We start from the raw sequence: 20,350 nt of genomic DNA, 5'->3' as shown, positions 1-20,350 counted from the left end.
GTGGTCCTGGTCACGGAGACCCTTAACACGCCTTTTGGAGAGTTATTGTTTCGTCTGGAGTGGTGGGTGTGCACACTCTTCCAAGGAGAACATCTCTGGCTCAGATACCTCACTTTCAGCTTGCGTTATGTTGCAGTTTGTGCCGGCCCTTCGTAAGTCTTTAGGTGGCCGACGTCTCGTCGCTGTCTTGCATGGCAGTGTCTACGCGTGACTACGGGCTCAGCGGGGACGAGCGAAGAGTCACCACATCTGCACAGTCACGCGACAACGAGAGATCAAGAAGAGGCCATCGGCGCTTGCTGTTGGCAAGTCAACTGTGCACATCTTCAGCCTCTAGACTCTTCTAGCCCCTCATAATCTTCCTGGGACAACCAGGATGTGCTTACGCGAGAAGGTTGCCATCCAAGATCCGTATATTTCTGCGGCTCGCGCCAGTGACACAAGATCTAGTGAGGCACAAATATTAATTGGCGTCTAAGATCGTCCTGAGAATATCCTCCGAAGTCCAACCATTGCACGACTTGCTGTCCGCTTGCTCCGTTCCGAAACCTGGGCGAGGACAGCTTCTGAAACAAGCTAAATCGGTTTCGTCTTAGCGTGTCTGTAGACTTCAAGCTTACTCTTTTCCTTTCTCCTCTACGGTCTTCACTTCAAAAGAAGCGCCCAACACCAATGATTGTATGTCAGAACAGAACCCCCTCGACATGCCCATGTTGCACACTTGGTATCCTGAAGAGCTACCTGCAATCTAGTTGTTGATTGAACGTTCGAAGAACGTTCAGCATGAAGTCAGCCTCAACATTACCGTTCGTGGTGAGTTTAGTGACAAGAATCCGACAAAACGATTCAGTGGAACTACAGAACCACGAATTTGAGAAGGTGACAGAGAAGAACAGTACGTGTCTCTTGTCACTACCAGCCACATCCTTTGTGGGTTGAGCCACAATTTTGTCCGGCCACGAGGCAGTAGAGAATCGAACTTGAAACAGGTCCACTCTACAGCTCAGACTCCAGTTTGAACCATGGGTGTGTACCCTGTGAGTAAGTATTGGCTGGCAATCGCCCGCCTATAGCCTTGCAACGAGATCTAAACTCACAGCAATTCTATTCTTCACCTGATACCCAGGTATTCGTGTGCCTAAGTTTCACTGCAGCTCATGAATCGACACCCTATCTCTACTGACTTGTCCTCAAGATCAGCATCCCTGGCTAATCTCATACCACTTCGAGCGCGTTCTGATACATGAACAGGATGACTACTCAAAGAAAAATGCAAACGCACCTTGTGGTCTGCGACTGCGTCTACTTACTTAATAAGTCAGACTCGTCCTCTACGCCACGTTGTACGTGAGCTTTCCAGAACGTTACTAGCAAGTCTAGTATGTGCTGTGCTGTGCACCTATGTCAGGTTGTACCATCTTACCATTGTTCTTCACTTTCCCAATTTAGCCACATGGTTGCCATTCTTTAACACAAAGACATATTGTTCTTGACTCACGCCATTGGCATTGTTCAACTTCACCTGGGCTGGACCCTCCATTCTTTCTTCTTAAAGACATCCCCACTACTTGAAGCCTTATTCTTACTTAGGTAATTTCACTTCCAAACAGATCAGCTACACAAATTTCTCCAACCTTTCAAGACGATACAATTAAATCAATCGACTACATTCATTTAAAGCACCTCATTTCGCTGGCCGGAATCGAAGAGAAGTCGCTCATTCTACACACCGACTTCACCTTCAGGCAAGATGAAGTACAGCTATACAGCCCTTATATTGGGCGCATTCTCCTCAACAACATATGCTCATAGCTGGATCGAGCAGCTCATGGTCATAGGGACTAATGGTACCTTCGTTGGACAGCCTGGATATCCGCGAGCCAACCAAGTGCGAGGACCCGGTTTTGTCGAAGACGCTATTGTTCACAGGATCACCAAGGTCGATGCCAACGTTCCTATATGTATGCAACAGCAATCGACTCAAACACAGACGACCGGCTCGCCGAGGCTGCAGGCAGCAGCAGGCGCCAACGTTGCATTACGATACCAAGAGAATGGTCACGTTACTTTCCCAGACAACCCGAAAGGGAAGCCAAAGGGTAGTGGCGCAGTCTATGTCTATGGTACTACACAACCCTCGTCCGATGACAAGCTGATGAGCATCCACAGGGTTTGGACTCCTGACGGCAAGGGCGGTGATGGACGTGGTGTCCTGCTCTCAACACAGAACTATGATGATGGCCAGTGCTATCAAGTCAATGACGGTCCGATCTCCGTGCAGAGACAGAAATCGTTCCCTTTCCAGGTGAACACGCTTATGGGCGTAAACCTGTGGTGTCAGACCGATATTCAGCTCCCTGCAACTGCACCTTCGGGAAAGCCGTACACATTATACTGGGTTTGGGATTGGCCCACATTGCCCGGGACTCCAGAAACGCCAAACGGGCAGCAAGAAATCTACACAACCTGTATGGATGTGGACATCACAAATGGCGCAGGCGTTGATATTGGCGGTACATCTGGTGGGACAGGTGGTCCACAGCAGAAAGCTGCAGCGGCAAAGTTTGTGCAACAAGATCTTGGTAATGCAGCTGTTGCAAAACAATTTGCAGATATTGCCAATCCCACAGCTGTGGTTGGTGAGTTTATACCATTTCCTGGTCAGCCAACTGGGACAGCCGCCGCTTCAGGTCCAGCTTCAGGCCCAGCTTCGGGTCCGGCTTCGACCGTCGCGGCTGGAAGTCCATCAGGTGTCTCCAAGACAGCTGCAAGCACTACTCCTGTCATCACAACCTCTAAGTTGGAGGCGGCATCATCAGCTATACCATCACCACAAACAAGTGCAGCTAACAATGGTGGCAACAACAACAACAACGGCAATGGTAGGACACGATCGCGACCAGTCGTCAGCCCAATTGGTCCGACCTCCGCACCACTTCCACAAGGAACAGGTGCTGCGGGCGACTCACAGCCTTCATCTGTCAGCAGCACCAGCTCTACCACTCAGAATCAAAACACCGCAACTGCGATCTCAAATGCCAATGCAGTGACCGTCACGACAACAGCCTCTGGTCCTGCCAGCACGGTGACTCAGCTTGAGACACAGTATTCAACTCTTATCGAGACAAGATTTCAGACCGTCACTCGGTCTGCTGCTAAACGGTCCGAAGTCACTATACTGCCAGCGAGCAGTGATTTCCCGACAATCAGGGAGAGAGAAGTGCGATGCAGTCGAGTTGAAGCAGTGTACAGATTGAAGGCGCGGAATGCATTTGTCATCGTGCCAGAAGCTGTGCCAGAAGCTGATTGCTGAAGAGCTGAAACGATAACTTCGGTATATGGGATATATAGGTGGAACACGTGAAAAATGGTATATATGAAGAAACGAATTGCAAGATGGGCGATTTTCTCTTGGAGGCATAGATTCTTGTTTAGCCGACACTGCATAGCGACGGGATGGACATCAGCGTTGAGCATTTACATGGGTTGCGGCATAGCATAGCGTGGTATGGCGTTCAGCGTTGATATCGAGATCTTGCTTCGTGCACATATGGGATGGATGGTGGCAGCTTCTATATGATACCCAAATTTTTAGTATATGACACTGGAATATATGCGATCTTGATCTTTTCTACCTTTCCTCCTTCCTTTTCCTTACCTTCTGTCTGTATATCATTACAGACGACAGACGACTGTCAAAGGTCTATGCCCAAAGTGGCCACTCGTTTTTGAGTAGAACAACGATGAACGTGCTCTCTAATGGTGGAGCGCAGACCCCTGACCACATTCATTGCTTGGAACCTGTCTGCAAGCATCTGAACTTATTTCAAATGGGTAGACAGATGAGTTCGTAATCTCAAATATCGACGACTCTCGATCACGTGTGGAGCTCACGGCACGAAGCGCAAACTCAACGCCAGATCGCGTCCGCTGGGCAGGTATGTCATTGGTTGATCGACAACCCGTTCTTTCTCTGGCAGATTAGATCTCCCTTCACTCACCAAAAGCTCAAGCAGAGCTCTCTGCCTCTGACGTGTCAGTGACAAACGCTCTTGGGCGTCCTCCGGCACAGCATGCGTGATCGAAGTTGCAGGGAGAGTAGCTTGAGATCACTACAAAGGTAAGTTTTGACTTTTCGAGCCTGGATTGTCATCGTTGCCAGGGTCGATAATGTTTTCGATGCGTTCTCTGCGAGGAGGTGATCTTGTTGGTGTTCAGGTCAATGGAATTTCTGCGCATCTTCAGCATTCATATGGTGTAAAGTCGTTGTTGTTTGATTGAGATGCTCTTCTCATTGGTGTTGACGGCACTCTTTCGGACCATATTGGCGCAAAGCAGTACGCCGACTGATATTGATATTGATATTGATCTCATATCGACAGCAACTTCGCTATCTACGACAAGCTCTGTGGTCGGTGCCGTCACGTCTACATATGATGTAGCATCATGTAGTACCCTCGTGGCCAATGGTCAGACAACTACGATATGTTCAAGCTCTGCAACTTCAGTGCCTAGCTCTACACACATCATGACCACAACTTATAGTATTGTACTTCCTTCACAGGTGAGCACACAGCAGAGCGCTGATGGGCTACGATTGACAGATCATTCAGATTACATCCATAACGATGGTGAAAAGCACGACAACCTCAGCCATGGCATCGTCAGCGACAGCCGTAACGACACCAACATCGCTCGCAGCTGTAACAATTTCAAGCGCAATTTCAGGGGCAATTTCAAGCACAGGTCGGACATCTGCAACATCTTCTTTCTCCTCACTTTCTTCCAGTTCGGCCTCGTCGCCTATCGGTACAATTGGGACTTCCGCTGCTCTGGAACCTAACTCCACTCCCAGCTCAACCTCAAGCTCAAATCAGACGTCTATGCAATCCACTGGAGGTGGCACGAAGGCAGGCATTGCGATCGCTGTAGTCGTCGGTATAGTGCTGTTAGCATTGCCCATCTTCGCCATTATGAAATGGCGTAGGAAGCACGAGCCTCAGGAACAGAGTCATGACCAAGCACAGGTATTGCCTGATCTAGAAAAGCAACGACAACAGCGTCCTAAGTCACTAGACCTTAAGGCAGGACCGGTTCTCGGGAAAGTGTATCTGTACGAAAACGTACCATCTACACCAACGACGCCTACGACAATCTTGGGCAGGATCTCGGAAGAACGAGAACACGCGTCTGAGAAGTACGAGATGGCGCCGAGGTCGAGGAGTGTGATGGAGGTAGACAGCAACTTGCATTATTCACTGTTCCCGACACCTAAAAGGAGAACGTCGACGCAGGGACGCTGATGTAGAAGTGTGAAAAGTATTAGGATCATGCATAGCTGTATTGCCTCCTTTTCGTTATTGTTCGAAGTACAAGTAAATCCCTTCGTTTGTAGGACAGACGTTGGGCAACATCCCGCACCTATGTCAGTCAAAATTGAGAAGTGTGTCCCAGGAGTGGAATGAGTTATAACAGACAACAAACACAGATCATATACAGGAAGAAGATGCCTTTGAGTGCCTAAGGCATTAGGACGAGATTAAGCGGAAAACGGTCTAGCCTCTGCACTGCTAGACTGCCAAGATTTTAATGCAGCTCGATTTGCTCTTCCCACAAGCGCATCTTTGAGGAACAGAAACACACCCATCAACTCGCTTCGACCACACAAAGAGGTATGTCGACAAGCCGCCTCTTCAGTGAGCCTGAGATCAGGAGTCGTCAGTCATGCGATATCTGGTAGAATGATTGTCGCAGCGGCTGGCGACACCCTTTTCTCTTCAGCAACCTGAAGACCGCTTCACTGCGCACTCTTCAGGTTTAAAAGGCTAACATCTCCTTCCGCAGTACCTCTCGACCTTTTTCCTTGTCGCGAGAACTCAAGACCTTTTTACAGCCGTCAAGATGGTCCGAACTTCCGTTCTTAACGATTGCCTCAAGAGCATCAACAATGCCGAAAAGGCTGGCAAGCGACAGGTCATGATCCGACCTAGCTCCAAGGTCATCACCAAATTCCTTACTGTCATGCAGAAGCACGGTATGTGAAATATTGTTCCTAAAATCTTTGTTGTGGGAAAGAGCTGGAAGGTCGCGTGACGACAACACAATCGGGCTGATAACTAGGTGGACGTTTCGAAATTCATACCCAACGGCATCTACCCTTTAAGTGCTCGAAAGAAAAATTCACCTATTGCGGTCATTCTTACACATTGCCTTTCTCTGTCCCCATGTCTGGTACACGTTTATTTGCCCGCAACACCACATACTGTTAATTTGCGTAATTGGAGGTTTTACAGGCGCAATTGCTAATTACCTCGATTCAGGCTACATCGGCGAGTTCGAGGAAGTTGACGACCACCGCTCTGGCAAGATCGTCATTCAGCTCAACGGCCGACTCAACAAGACTGGTGTTATCTCCCCACGATACAACGTCCAGCTCCGAGACCTCGAGAAGTGGGTTGTCAAGCTATTACCGTCTCGTCAATTCGGTTACATCGTCCTAACCACCAGTTCTGGCATTATGGATCATGAGGAGGCAAGAAGAAAACACGTCTCAGGCAAGATCATTGGTTTCTTCTACTAGCTTATACGCGTCTACGGAGAATATGACAAGAATATAGCAACCAGCATATGTGTCTCTTTCATGAAGACTGAGACTTTGCATGCAGAAGATATGGGAACCATATCGCTGCCAGCCTGGAAGTTGAACAAGACCCACGAAGAGACGTCTCAAAGAGATATCCGACAGATCCTAGCATAGGAAGCCCGAGAGAATACAGGAACTACAACGTGGTTACCGCGAACATGGTATTGAATAAAAGCCGACCAGTCCTTGTGCATTTTTCTGGCACAGCCTCGAGTTACTTGTCGCAGCAGTTCGTCTGTGTGAAGGGTGGCCTCCACATCTTCCACCTATACATAGTCAATGCCATGGTGGATCGCGTCTACCGGCTTTACCTTCTTCTTGACGCACAATATAGATGTCCAGAACGGTTGTAGTCGAGCTCGTGTATTCCTAGGCGCGTACCTGAAATCTTGCTCGTCGGGACGTGTATAAAGCAGTAGTGCCTGAGAGCCCCGGAGAAATAATCTGGGGTAAACCGGGACGCAAAAAATTAGTTGACCACCGCCTGGTGAACCATCCCTGTTTGTCTTCCTCATCATCATGACTGCTACCTTCGCACATGGCAGACGCCAACAACCAGCATGGCTGATGACAAGAATGCACCACCAGTGAAAAGAGTGTCGCGCGCTTGTACATTTTGTAGAGCTCGCAAAAGCCGTTGTGATCTGTAAGTCCTTCTTGCCTACTGGACCTTCGCCATTGGAATGTGGAGAGCGGGGCCTATAGGCATTTCCGGGCATGCACGGGGCACTCACATCGGCGACTGACGTGCCTACCCATGCCTAGAGAATCAACGGCTACTGCTCGTCGACAAGCAATCCTCATATTGACCATTGCCGACATGGTTACTCCAGTGGCGATACCTTGTAGCGACTGACTGTGTTACAGGGAAGCTTCTGGCGGTCAACCGCCATGTGGCAGATGTCGCAAAGAGAACCGAGAATGCATCCTTGCAAGCTCGAATCGGGGTGGAAGTCGAGTCAGAAAGAAGACGTTGTTGACAACCACCACGACCCCGATCCATAGCCTGGCATCAGTCTCAGTGGATGCTCAACATGCACTACCTACTTCCACATCTCATTTACAGTCACCTGAGACGCCTATAGACTCATCCGTCCTCGAACCGATCTCTAGTCTGACGCCGAACCCACCGGACAACCATGACTCTGATGACGACTCACCCATAGACAGTACAATCCCGAGAAACCCTTCAGACGCCTGGCAGTTACTGAGAGACGTTGCGAAAGATGGTCCTATCGCCACACAGACTGCTTCCAATGCTGCCGCAAATGGAGTGCTACATACCAACCAAGGAGAAACTGCAGCGACAAGAGCTGCCAGAGGATCAGCTGGTGTGACGCATACTGGTCTTGCAACATATCGGCTTGTTCGCGAAGGTTACTTGACGGCTGAGATCGTACACACTCTTGTGCAGCAATATTACCAGAATTACCATTGCTATCTGCCGCTGGTTCCGCGGTCATATTTTGGGAAAGACGCGCTGGATCAATTCGCAATTTCAGACAAGCACTTACTGACGGCAGTTCTTACCATAGCGTCGAATGACCTCGTTGATCAACCACATATCCACCAGTCCATATCCAGATACATGCACGATCTGGTTTCTGGTGTAGCTGCTGGTCATGATTGTGACGTCGAGGCTGTCGAAGCACTCCTGTTGCTTGCTGAGTGGGAACCTCCTGGCCTGAGGAATAACATTGAAGTTATTGGGAGAGGCGAGGAGGACAGATCGGCCTGGATGCATGTCGGTATGGCCTTGCGTACTGGCTATTTCTTGAGCCTCGACAGAACTGCTTTTCGACAAGAATCCGATGAGGAAGCAAAAATCGACGCACGGAAGAGGTTCGCCTGGGCAAATTGCTATGTGTCAGACAGACTCATATCAGTGCGTATTGGCAGAGCCTTCTGGTCGAGAGGTCCTGGTCCTATGACTGGGCTATCAACTAGAGATTTTCCCACTCTACAGCCGCAATTCGACGGTGACGAGGACTATGCTAAAGTGTTTCAGGCTCAATTGGACCTGACGCAGTTGTTCTCCAACGTTCACGATGTGCTTTATTCTGGAATGAGAAGCAGCAACCAAATGATGCTCCTGGGCGATTATGTGAAATATGTCGACGACTTTCGCACCGCAATTGACAGATGGCAGATGACCTGGGGGAACATACAGTGCTCACAGCACATCAAAATCACCCTCGATATGTCGTACCAATACCTGCGACTATACACAAACGCCTTCGTCTTTCAAGCACAAATCTCACAGGCTATTTCGAAGAAGAAAAAGGACAAGCCACTTCGAGAACACTTGAGACAGGTTTTCAGCAACGTTGGGGCCATGCCGGATGCTCGGTTTATCTGGGGTAGTGTGGCCGCTGCCAAACAGTTTTTGAACATGCTCGCAACACAAGTCGATCCAACGAGACATCTCCGGTATATGCCATTACGCTTCTACCTATACACGATCTATTCAGCAGTCTTCTTGTACAAGGCAAGATCATTTGGTGTACTCAATGACCAAGAGCAAAGGGCCGTCTGCACCTTGATCTACTCGTGCATCGACGTACTGAGACAAGCCTCTTTGTCTCCACATCATGCAGGTTCACGATATGCTCGCTTATTAGAGCTGCTCTGGATGCGACCACTCAAGCTCGGACAGCCATATCATCCCATGCGATCACCAGCGGCCCGATCAGACAGCCAATTGTCTAGCACTGGCTCGATCAGGATGGATGCTGGTGGGTACATGCAATACAGCCCGGCTGATTTCTCATGGCTGGATCTTGAGGCTGTCGGTGATTTTGTGTCTGGTGACCCTATGCCGAATCAGGTCGCCTTCATGGGCATGAATTCATACCAGAACCCAGCTCATTTCATGCCATCACCGGACACAATGAATTGGCAAGCTCAAAACTCAGTGGCCCATTTTCAGCTCGATTTGAATGGTAATCTCCTTTTCTGACCATGGTCATTCATCTAGTAGGAGCACGGAGAACCCGCAATCACAGCTCCTGCCGTCTATATGTCGGCAAATGAAATCAGATAACCGATCTGAAGCGTGCGGAGTGACCTCCGGGTCTTCTCCCCGCGTTTACCAAGGTCCCAGTCCATAACTATTTGAGTCCGCGAGGAAGAATATCTCTACGTCCCATTCTCGAATGCGCCAGCAGCTTCGAAGCATTCTATGACCTCGACCATAACAGCTGGCCGGCTACAGTCAGTATCAGACCATTTGCAGGGACAATCTCACAATATGTCTCTCGAACCCGTGATCACAGAGGTGCAGGCTGGACAGCCTGTGCCAGTGGATAACGAACTGAGAGGACGTCTAGTATTAGTAACAGGCGCGTCAGGAGGGTAGGTTCGTACTGGTCACTGCACGTCTGAGTTACTGACAGAACTTTAGGATTGGCGCTGGCTGCGCGCGCGACCTTTTCCTGCATGGTGCGAATCTAGCGCTTACCTATTCGTCCAACAAAGCTCCAGTCGATGCTCTGATATCTGAATTACAAGCGCAAGACAGCACGCGCAAATTCTCCTCACATAAAGTCGACATGGCATCAGACGAAGACATGACCAAGCTATTTGAAGAGATGGAACAGATACACGGACATGGACCAGATGTCTTGATCAGCAACGCAGGCTATGGAAAGAGGATACCGAACATCGTCGATATACCAATCAGTGAGTGGGACTACACGATTCAAGTGAACCTGCGCGCATCCTTCGTCCTTTGCAAACTAGCCGTACCACACATGGCACAGCAGAAATGGGGTCGTATCATTCTCATGTCCAGCATCGCAGCTATCGGTGGTGGTATCAATGGGTGTCATTACGCTGCGAGTAAGGCCGGCTTGGATGGGATGATGCGCAATCTGTCGTTGAAATTGGCGAAAGATGGAATCACTGTAAACAATGTCGCGCCTGCCATGATTGGAGAAACAGGTATGATACCAAATGCAGGCTTTCTGGTAGGGACGCCGGGAGATGTGAAGAATATTCCAGTCGGGCGACTAGGAACACCACAGGAGACGGCTAATGTGGTCACCATGCTGTGTAAGACTGGTTATCTGACAGGACAGAGTATTCTCCTGTCAGGAGGTCTGAAATGATGAGATTTGGTCATACTCAAGCAGGATCTAATAAATTGTCGGGTTCTTGAAAAGGTCCATACTCAATCCTCGACTGTCAGAGTTGCACACAGCATGGCGTTCAACCTCTCCAACCCTCGTTACCCCACCACAAGAAACTCTTATGGTTTCTATGTTATTTCTATGTGATCCGATGCTAATCAACATCCAAGTGCTCGAGTAACACTCAGTTCTTTGGTGGTGATCGCATACCAGTTCGACGTCAGCCGATCTGCAAAGCACACCTAGAACTAAGACACAGACATTCGACCACACTGCTCATCTCCAGTCGCGTCCTACGAACAATGTCAAAACAGACCCGCGTCGCCAATCGTGTAGGCCCACACTGCACCTACCTCCTCCTCTTCCACTACCTAGAGCCCATCTCCGCCCTCGGCGGCGTCTACCTCTGCCACTTCCAGCCACAAAAATACTTCTCCATCGTCCTCCCGACTCCGTCATCTTCCACCCCACCAATATTGCCATACACACAACTCTCGCTCACAAACCTAGCATCCTACTACCTCCAACTGACCTTCCTCGAAGCCATTGTCTTACGTCTCGAATCATTCAATTCCGACAGGCGGATCTGATGGTGGTTGATCCTGAGTATTGTTATTGTGGACGTTGGACACTTGTGGGCGCTTTATGTTGCGAGGCGGGAGGTGGGGCTTGGGCCATGGGGCTGGGAGTGGGATTTGGGGAGGAAGGAGGATTGGATGACGTGGGGGCCTAGTTATGGGCCACTTTTTATGAGGTTGGCGTTTTTGATGGGATGGGGTGGGATGGATGGATTGGGAGGAGAGATGGTGTGGGAGTGAAGAGGGTGTAGGAGCTATCTTGGAGGATGTATGAGTGAGTAGGATGTTTGGTCGGACAGAGCAGCGAGAGAGCTTCGCGGTAATTGCTTCATGGTACAAGGCACTTCAGCGAATGTCTGGACTTGCTAGCACAGATGTACCTGTCTCTCGCATGATGTGATATACCGCTGCAAATACACAGTAACACCTCAACTATCTTGCATGCCTTCGGTAATTGCGAATTGTCTGCATAAAAAATTTCGCGTTGGCAAGAGCGCTCGCTCGTTCGTGGTTAAAGAGCACGCCCAGCCAAGCAATCAGCGGCCACTCTCTTAATCCACTCGGTTGGTCGCGTCTTAAGAGATCAGCTACGACGAGAGACTGTTGAATCTGATCAGATGCCAGAGCATGGCAAATCCGAGAGACTTGACTTGGCCTCCGCTCAAGCGTTGCGATGTTGCTGACGGGATTATGTGCTATATTCCGCTACAGGTTCCAAGAATACTCGAGGTACCAACCAAAAGCTCTCACTCCCCTCGTTTAGCAATGTTACTCTGACTTCGCTTAATCTCGCGACTCAGTAACTCCTTTCTCCGCACGGTATGCTTACCCTCGTTCTTGGGGAACGGAGATGTAACAAACACCGGTTTGGGGCGGTATCGCACTGCCTCGGACGAAATTGTTGCGCAACGAGAGGTCAACAAGCATGATTCTAGATGTACCTCGTTGGCCAAGTACACTTGTAACGGATCAGGATTGGCTTGCTCAGCAGACTGCACACTTGTGCTGCTGGCCTGACGCTCTACGCGCTACTTAAACAGTCAACGGCCGAGACAGAGCTTGGACGAGTCTTTCGTCCTGGTATATAAGAGCTAGCTACCAAATCTGACACAGAACCAACAAACGATACTCAACCTCTACCGGCTCGAAAACCATGGCACTCAAATTTGACGCCGAGTTTGAGAGGTTGGCTGGCCCTATCCTCGCTATGATGGCCCAAGCGCCTCAACCTGCTGTCCATGACTGGCAAGCTCGAAGAGCAGCGACAGAGGTAGGATTCGGAGCATTGATGGCAGGGTTTCCGGATGCGCCAGATGTCGTTAAAACCGAGTACAAGCTCAAATCTCACGATGGCGTCGAGATCTCTGTTTGGAAGAAGGCAAAGCAGGGAGTCGACGCGAGTAAACCAACGCCAGCTATCCTCCACGCCCACGGAGGTGGTATGATCGCCGGCACAACTTCCACCTTCACTAAATCCCTAGATCTTCTGGTCTCAACGACCGGTATCCCCACGTTTGATGTTGAATATCGATTGGCACCTGAACAGCAGCATACTGGCCTTGTCGAAGATTGCTATGCTGCTTTGTTATGGTTGCATGAACATGCTGCCGAGCACAATGTTGATACGTCAAGGCTCTGCGTCATGGTAAGTACCCGCATAGACACGCACTGGTTCGCACCAAGAATTGTCTACCCATTTGATCGAAAGGGCTTCCTGGGCTAATATCTGACAGGGCGAATCCGCCGGAGGAGGCATCGCGGCCGGACTTGCTCTTATGGCTAGGGACAGGAACCTGAGTCCTCCTCTTGCCAAGCAAATCTTGGTTTACCCAATGCTTGACTATAAAAACACGAGACCAGTCCCAGCCTTGTCGAAATGGCTTGTCTGGAATGAAGAAGCCAACTTGACGGGCTGGGGAGCACTATTGGGTGATAGGTTGGAATCGGGCGACGTATCTCACTATGCTTCACCAACTTACGCAAAGGACCTGGCTGGTCTGCCATCGACTTACATTGACTGCGGAACGCTGGACCTCTTCCGAGACGAAGACACGGATTATGCGAAACGGTTGATCGAAGCTGGTGTCGATGTTGAACTGCACCTCGTAAGTGTTCTAGCTTTCATACCAGTCCAACACTCGCATTTACACTCTTTGATGGGTTTCTTTTCTTTCAAACTGACATTCTCCAGTGGCCAGGTGTACCGCATGCTTTCGAAGTCCTAGCACCGACTAGCTCTCTCACGCAACAAGCTTCTGCTGCAAGATTGCGAGCCATCACGACCTTTTAGTCTTGTGCCTGCAGTACAGAGCTGGGATCGTGGTCATTTGTGTGAGAGAGAAGCACATGGGCACTGTCGAGAGCTTGGGCATTTCGTGGTAGTCGCTTGTAAATACGCGTCCACATGAGAATGATGGTCGCAGCGTCTCGTCCGATGAAAGTACAAGTTATTACAGGAAAAAGGCCCTCTCGATACCATTTACCTTGAGGCTTTCCCCTTTGATGGTCTGACCTGATGATGCCGTCTTCGTCGTAAGCAGTCGCGGCATCTCGGAAGCTGCACACGTCATCTCGTGCGGACGTTGTCTTACATCGCCAACCTTTCTTTCCCCAACCCATTTATCTTTAATGTAAGCTATTGTCAAGGAAAACAAGCTCTTTAGTCTCTCGTCGTTCATTGTCAATTTGTCGGTCGCAACATTTACCATCAGGCTATAGGAAAAATTGTACGCTACACGCTTGACTTAATTCCACCTTCCGCAACATGGATTGCCTGCCTCTCCCAATTATCTGTTTCCAATGCGGAACTGACCAGAACCCGTGTCACTGCAAGGTAATCACCACGAAGTCTGTTTCGCTAAGCAACTAGTAATCCTGACTTCTTTCAGGTCGTCGGGCCCACACTTGGATTCTTAGTCACCGTGGCTTGTGCGGTGAGTTCAAAATTTGTGCCAAGTCGATCTGCAAGCTGATGTTCGCCATAGATCGTCTGCTGGCCTGCCTCGCTGCTTTGCTGTTGTTGCGCTACAGAAACGGGAAAGCGTGTTCTTGCTGCACCGGTCGATATTGGAAATTCAGTCTCGAACTGCATACCTATCTGAGCTATATTACGACCTGACGAGGAACGATTGATGAAGGAAATGTTTTGCCTTCTTGGACATACGAATGTGCCACTGTGCTATATCGCTACAGCTTCTATACTCGCGTACCGGCATCGTGGTCAGGATGGAGGCGTACCGACCGACACATGAGATGTGATGAGCCAGCGTCATAAGATATCTAATATTCTACCAACAGTCTTCAAACACGACACGCCTATCCTATAAAGCATATCAGTGGCAATCATAATTTCGCCTTTACCTTACGACTCTTCATGTCTATAGCATCCTGTTTGGCCATGTCTTTCATCACTTTCCTCATGATCTTCCCAGATGGTAGCTTCGGAACCTCGTCGATCAACTTGACACCACCTTCCAGCCATTTGTGCTTTGACACTCGTGATGAGACGAATTGTTGTATCTCCCGCTCGCCGACTCGGCCACCGTTCTTGGCCTCATCCTGCAATACAACATAGGCTCTTGGCCACTCTTCACCATCCTCTTCGTACCTAATCCCGACCACAGCAGCATCCGCCACGTCAGGACATTCCAGCAAAACTGCCTCTAACTCGGCAGGAGCTACCTGCAACCCCTTTACCTTGATTAGTTCCTTCTTGCGATCGACTATCCACCATGTTTGCCGCCCTCGGCCGTCTTTCTTCCAGATTGCTACGTCGCCGGTATGGAAGAATTTGTCTGTATCCATGCTCTCATTCGTCGCAGCCTCATTCTTCCAGTACCTCATCAGCATCTGTGGTCCCCTGACACACAGTTCTCCTCTTTGTCCTTCCCCATTTACTTCTTTGCCCTCGTCGTCAACCAACTTTGCGTCAGTATTTGGTGCTAATAAGCCAATAGTACCGGTACCGTCGTCTTCGTCGCCATATGGAGCAATGATCGCCAGACATGTCGTTTCAGTCATGCCGTACCCCTGACCTACTTTCAAGTTGAATTTCCTGGACACCTCCGCCTGAAGCTCGCGGCTAGTAGGTGCAGCTCCAACTAGAATATGCTTCAAACTGCTGATGTCGTACTTTTTGACCTCTGGCCGCTTGGTCAGCATGATCAGCAGCGGCGGCACAGCTTGCACTGCGTCAACCTTGTACTTCTCGACGAATTGCAAGAACTCCTCGAATATGAATTTCTGCTGTATGTACACCTTGTAACCAAGCCGGGCTGCAATGTTAATCGTCCAAAGCTGTGAGTATGCGTGGTACAAAGGCAAGAAGGCCAACCATGTTTCCGAGCCGGGATTCTGTTCTGAACGATCGGTGCCAGAAAACTTGCAGACTATAGCCTGTGAAGCGTTCGCTATCAAGTTCCGATGACTTATGCACACCCCCTTCGGAAGCCCCGTAGTCCCAGAAGAAAAGTTAATACACGCAATCGTGTCTTCCGCCGCATCACCCCCCAACTCATCCCACCGCCAGTCCCGCGCCTCATCTTCCGAAGCAAGCATCTCCCTCCAATCCCTAACCCTCTGCACAGCCTCCCCAACCCCATCCGAAAACACAAAAGTCCGCTCCTCGGGTATCCCCGACTCCCTCGCGGCCTTCAACCCCGTCTCCATCAAACTCGGATGAATCAGCACCATCGCCGCCCCCAAAACCTTCATCTGGTACGTAACCTCATTCACCGTGTATATCGGGTTCGCACCGGTGAACGCACGCTTGCTCCCCGCGGCGCCCAAGTACACCATGGGCACGTAAATGTGATTCGGGCTGAAGACCATGACCGCGGCGCCAGTGGGAATGTCTAGTTTTTCGAGGCCGACGGCGAACCGTTTTACAAGGAGGAGCATTTGTGCCAGGCTGAGGGAGTGGGAGGGGTTGGAGGCGTCGATCCATAGGGGGGTTGTGGAGGTGGCGTGGCGGTTGGAGGCGAAGATGTAGCTGAGGATGTTGCATTTTGGGATGGAAATGTCGGGGTGTGGTGATTTGATGGGCATTGTTTTTGTGACCTTGTTCACTAATGATGTGCTTTTTGTGTCTTTCTTAGGCGACGGAGGCTCAAAGTCAGGTCTTGGAGAGAAGTCTTAGTAGAATCTGTCTTCCTTCTTCTCACTCGAGGTTAGGATGCTTTGCAGCTTCGAAGAGTTAGAGAAGGCAGCACATCTACATGGATCAGCTCTGGTTAGTATCAGAATCTATATCTATGATTAGTCTAACACTATTTAATTCAGATATGTGCGTATACAGTCGCTACTGAGCCTGTATTGTCACAAAAGCTTCATCGTTATTCACAACCGAGGTCCAGTAAACTCAATTTGGACGCGTCTTTGTCCTTCCGTGTTATCTTTCCATTCCAGACTCTCCCTCGTGCGAGGCCGTCTGTCGAACAAGCTGTGCAATTCAGCTCAAGCATGACCTCAGATTCCTGGTTGGGTAGTTTACTTAGGAGTACTCGTGGATGATGGTCAGCACAACGGAAATGGGGTTTTCGAGAACCTGTGTTGGACTTAGCAGAGGGCAAACACTTCGTTCTTGGATTATGTGCCAATGCCTCTGTGTGTTTGGAACATTCCGATGCACCATTATGCAACTGGCAACAACGAAGGAAATATGTAATTCTGTACACCTGCTGTAGACGAAAGTCTGCAGTCCGTTTCAACTTCTACGGCAGCTCAGACCTGCCGATAGAGTGATCAATCTTAATCTCCTCAAAGTCATTCCTCCCTTCTCTTCTTTCAGCAAGTAACTGTGCACGAAGTTTACTCATCGGTCGCGGTTGCTTCTTTTTCAGAAGTCCTGGTATCCAGCCTGGATTGTTCCTCGATGACCTGACATGGGACGGCAAAGTTCTAGTATCAGACGAATGCCTGCGCTGACCCTTTCGTAGCTTGAAGAAACCTAGGAGGAAGACAAGTGCCAGCAGTGCTAATACGCCCAGTACTATTCCTGCTGTGGCGCCGTTACGCAGAGCAGATGATGTGTTGTGATTGGAGGATGGGGAGGTGTTTTTTTGCGCAGTACTCGATGTTGTCGAGGTGGATGTGCTAGTGTTGGAAGTGCTGGAGGTAGTGCTCGAAGCCGTGATAGTAGCTGTAGCCGTGCCACTGGTGGTGCTGGTTCCGCTTACGCTCGTCGGAGCTCCCAGCGTCTTCACTCTCATAGCTCCATTCCAACCATCTCTTTTAACCGCTGATTTGTGCGAACCTTTGTGCAGATAACATGTTGTCGAAGCCTCGATATACGACAGCCCGGTACATTCCTTATTGTTCTTGCATAGATCTAGACATCCTTCGAAGGTCTCTACGTCCGCTTTCGCTGGGAGGATGGTGTCAGCAGCATCATCTGGATCGACTACTGAGCCGCAGTATATCTGATAGCCTGAGACTTCAGTGCCTTGAGACGTTCCAGGACACAAACTCGAGGTCCCTCTCGAGTAGAGTGCAACCATTCTGGCTGGATAGTGAGTGGATGGTTAGCAGTCGGAGAAGGAAGTTTCGAAATGGACGCCAAATTCCGGGTCTGCATTTGGACAAAGGAAGTGAAGACAATGAATAATGGTCGCATGGTACATCAGTCTATGTTTATGGTTTGTCCAAGATCGAATCCGAACACATACTCGGTCCCTGGAAGATGTCGCCGAGCAGACCAGACATGAGCTGTAATTGGTATGACACCTCGCAATCCAGTTCGTAAGTGAAGGGTGACGTCTCGCGACTCCGAGATAATTCAGCTTCAGAGGCCTGGATCTTTGGAAAGGTGCAGCTGCCGTCTCCACGCCCCTCCTGCCCCAGTCCCGCCGAGTACAAGAGTGGTATGTGATCGCAGATGGTTGAACAGCATTCAGTATACAGTTTTGTGCCGTCTAGGTACCACCAAATCAGGCAGAAGAGAAGCATTAGGTACTGTGGTCAAAGCGTCAGTGCCGGGGTGCTCTGCCGAGGAACCAAGCATTGGACGCGGAAGTTGACTCGCACCTCGACACGATCGAAAATAGTGTAGGACAACAACTCGTGAATGACCTTGAAGAAGTATTTGATCGCCTAAAATGAATCAAGAAAAATAATATTGAGCGAGCATCGGGATAAATTAGCCCTTGGTCGTGTGTACGACAGCTCCATCTCCCTGCTTTCGCTTCTCCTTTTTGTTCTTCTTCGCTATTCGTTGCTGGTAATCTTGGGAAGTTTCTGGTACGTCATAGTCCTTGACAGGTATACCTTCGGTCCCTTTGACAGCCTTGCCTTCTCTGCCTGTAATGATGCCGGCCACAATTCCTGTTCCACAGCCTAGCACAATAAACAATGCCGTTAGTGCTGTGAAATAGCCCGTATTTCTTTCAAACCTGTTATAGCCCCACATGACAACGCAAAGGCCGACTTGGAAAAGAGTGTTCCAGATATACATCCATATAATCCATGCTAGAGCCTTGAACTTTGTGGGTCGAGCACGAATACCAGTAAGTGGCGCAGGCGGCATGGACCACACTGGCAAAGGTACTGCTGGATTAGCATTGAGCGCAGTTATCTCGTCATCAATCACATTGAATTTCTCAGCGTCATGCTCTTGTGCTTGTTTGTGCCACTGTTTGAGCGAGAAGAGACTCTTAGCCTGCAGATCTGCTGGCTCCTGTGGCGGACCAAGTAGTTCAGGCAACTTTTCTGAGCCGGGCAGTCTGTACCAGCTACGATAGAATCCAGCTAACTTTCGAAGCGCGCTGTAGTCACCAAATGCTTGGTATTTAATCATGTAGTAGAAATCCCTCAGTCGCCACGGCAACAAGCCAAAAGCAGTAACACAGAACAAGGCAGTGAGAATCTGACTGCAGTACTCGATCCAGAGTTGACGAGCTGAGTATCTTTTGTCGTCACAATCTGGATAGCTTTTGCACATTGCCGGAGTAGCGCCAGGGATGAGTAGGAAGAAGATCATGGCACCCCAAGCCACCACGTTGAGACCATAGATAGTAAGCAAGAAGCCTTTGACCGTAAGAAAGAATTTCCAGAACGCACGGCCGTAAATAGCGCAGGACTGACTCCAAGTATGCTTTTTAGGAAAACGATAGCCATTTGGATATTCACCCTCTTCATTAGGGCCGACAGGAGGGCGGGGCGCGACCAAAAGACCGTCTTCCTTTGAAAGATCCAGGTATTCAACGTCTCTCTTTTCCGCAGGTAAACCTGGTTCCGTTGTCTCTTCTACAACGGCTCGAGGATTGAGGGTAGCAGGTGTTGTCTGGCTGATACTGCTACCGTCCTGACTTGAGCTGGCTCGACTCAGTCTCCTTCTATGGATGTCGTGTGGCTTGTGATTTCTTTGTTCCAGCTGACCTTCGTGTGACCATCCTTCTGCGGAGTAGCTACCACGTCGGATATCTGGAATAGTAGGACCCTTGGCTGTATCCTGGCCGATTGCCTGCCATGCTCCTAAAGGAGGGCTGCTTTCGAGCATACTTTGTAGTAGAGAAGAGGTCCTGGACTTTCGAGTGCTGCTCTTCCGCCCTTGGTGCGCAGATGATGTTCCCCGATGCTGTGGCACATTCTGGTGGATTGCGGACGACTCGATTGGGTCAACGTTGCTTGAGGCCACAGGGGAAAGCGTTGGGAAAGGTTCGGGTTTATCATTCGCAGTCGCTCGTGCGTGCGACATGATGGGTATCGTTTTTGTTTGTTATGGCCAAGCACTCGAGGCGTTGTCAGTGACACAGACGATGGCGACGTTGTGACGGAGAACGCTCCTGACTCTCAATATGCAGTCGAATGTTACTTTGCTATTGTATAGCTATTCATCTGAGATGGTAACGTATGCAAGATAATGCTCCGGTTGAGAAGGACGATATTGTCGCGAAGAACATGTTGACTGAGCACAAGGCAGTGGTCATAGACATGGCAAAGTGTTGGCAAGATCGACCAGAACTTGAACCAAAACCTTATTCGCGATTCCTTGAGCAGGCGGA

At 49.7% G+C, this 20,350-nt stretch overlaps 7 protein-coding genes across 7 annotated transcripts; 5 read left to right on the top strand and 2 right to left on the bottom strand.

The window, feature by feature from the left end:
• Positions 1-1,750: 1,750 nt before the first annotated feature.
• Positions 1,751-3,313, top strand: LTR64_008158 (uncharacterized protein; the record flags this gene model as incomplete). The annotated part of the gene is made up of 1 exon (XM_064902473.1): positions 1,751-3,313. One exon carries the CDS (start codon positions 1,751-1,753, stop codon positions 3,311-3,313), a length of 1,563 nt encoding a protein of 520 aa, XP_064750949.1.
• Positions 3,314-5,901: 2,588 nt separating this feature from the next.
• RPS22 (40S ribosomal protein S22) lies at positions 5,902-6,580 on the top strand (the record flags this gene model as incomplete). The annotated part of the gene is made up of 2 exons (XM_064902472.1): positions 5,902-6,034; positions 6,321-6,580. The coding sequence occupies 2 exons, from the start codon at positions 5,902-5,904 to the stop codon at positions 6,578-6,580; spliced, it is 393 nt and encodes a 130-aa protein (XP_064750948.1).
• Positions 6,581-7,203: 623 nt separating this feature from the next.
• On the top strand, positions 7,204-9,602 carry LTR64_008156 (uncharacterized protein; the record flags this gene model as incomplete). Its single annotated transcript, XM_064902471.1, has 2 exons — positions 7,204-7,289; positions 7,511-9,602. 2 exons carry the CDS (start codon positions 7,204-7,206, stop codon positions 9,600-9,602), a joined length of 2,178 nt encoding a protein of 725 aa, XP_064750947.1.
• Positions 9,603-9,893: 291 nt separating this feature from the next.
• Positions 9,894-10,752, top strand: LTR64_008155 (uncharacterized protein; the record flags this gene model as incomplete). Its single annotated transcript, XM_064902470.1, has 2 exons — positions 9,894-9,997; positions 10,047-10,752. The coding sequence occupies 2 exons, from the start codon at positions 9,894-9,896 to the stop codon at positions 10,750-10,752; spliced, it is 810 nt and encodes a 269-aa protein (XP_064750946.1).
• A 1,752-nt stretch (positions 10,753-12,504) lies between these two features.
• LTR64_008154 (uncharacterized protein) lies at positions 12,505-13,641 on the top strand (the record flags this gene model as incomplete). The annotated part of the gene is made up of 3 exons (XM_064902469.1): positions 12,505-12,996; positions 13,085-13,456; positions 13,543-13,641. 3 exons carry the CDS (start codon positions 12,505-12,507, stop codon positions 13,639-13,641), a joined length of 963 nt encoding a protein of 320 aa, XP_064750945.1.
• Positions 13,642-14,235: 594 nt separating this feature from the next.
• LTR64_008153 (uncharacterized protein) lies at positions 14,236-16,397 on the bottom strand (the record flags this gene model as incomplete). The annotated part of the gene is made up of 2 exons (XM_064902468.1): positions 14,236-14,375; positions 14,717-16,397. 2 exons carry the CDS (start codon positions 16,395-16,397, stop codon positions 14,236-14,238), a joined length of 1,821 nt encoding a protein of 606 aa, XP_064750944.1.
• Positions 16,398-18,486: 2,089 nt separating this feature from the next.
• Positions 18,487-20,043, bottom strand: LTR64_008152 (uncharacterized protein; the record flags this gene model as incomplete). Its single annotated transcript, XM_064902467.1, has 1 exon — positions 18,487-20,043. One exon carries the CDS (start codon positions 20,041-20,043, stop codon positions 18,487-18,489), a length of 1,557 nt encoding a protein of 518 aa, XP_064750943.1.
• Between the last annotated feature and the right edge of the window lie 307 nt (positions 20,044-20,350).

This window comes from Lithohypha guttulata (assembly GCF_036872675.1).
Source record: "Lithohypha guttulata strain CCFEE 5908 chromosome Unknown scaffold_8, whole genome shotgun sequence".
Taxonomy (NCBI): Eukaryota; Fungi; Ascomycota; class Eurotiomycetes; order Chaetothyriales; family Trichomeriaceae; genus Lithohypha; species Lithohypha guttulata.
Note: the sequence above shows the minus strand (reverse complement) of the source record. Positions and strands in the feature narration are given on the sequence as shown.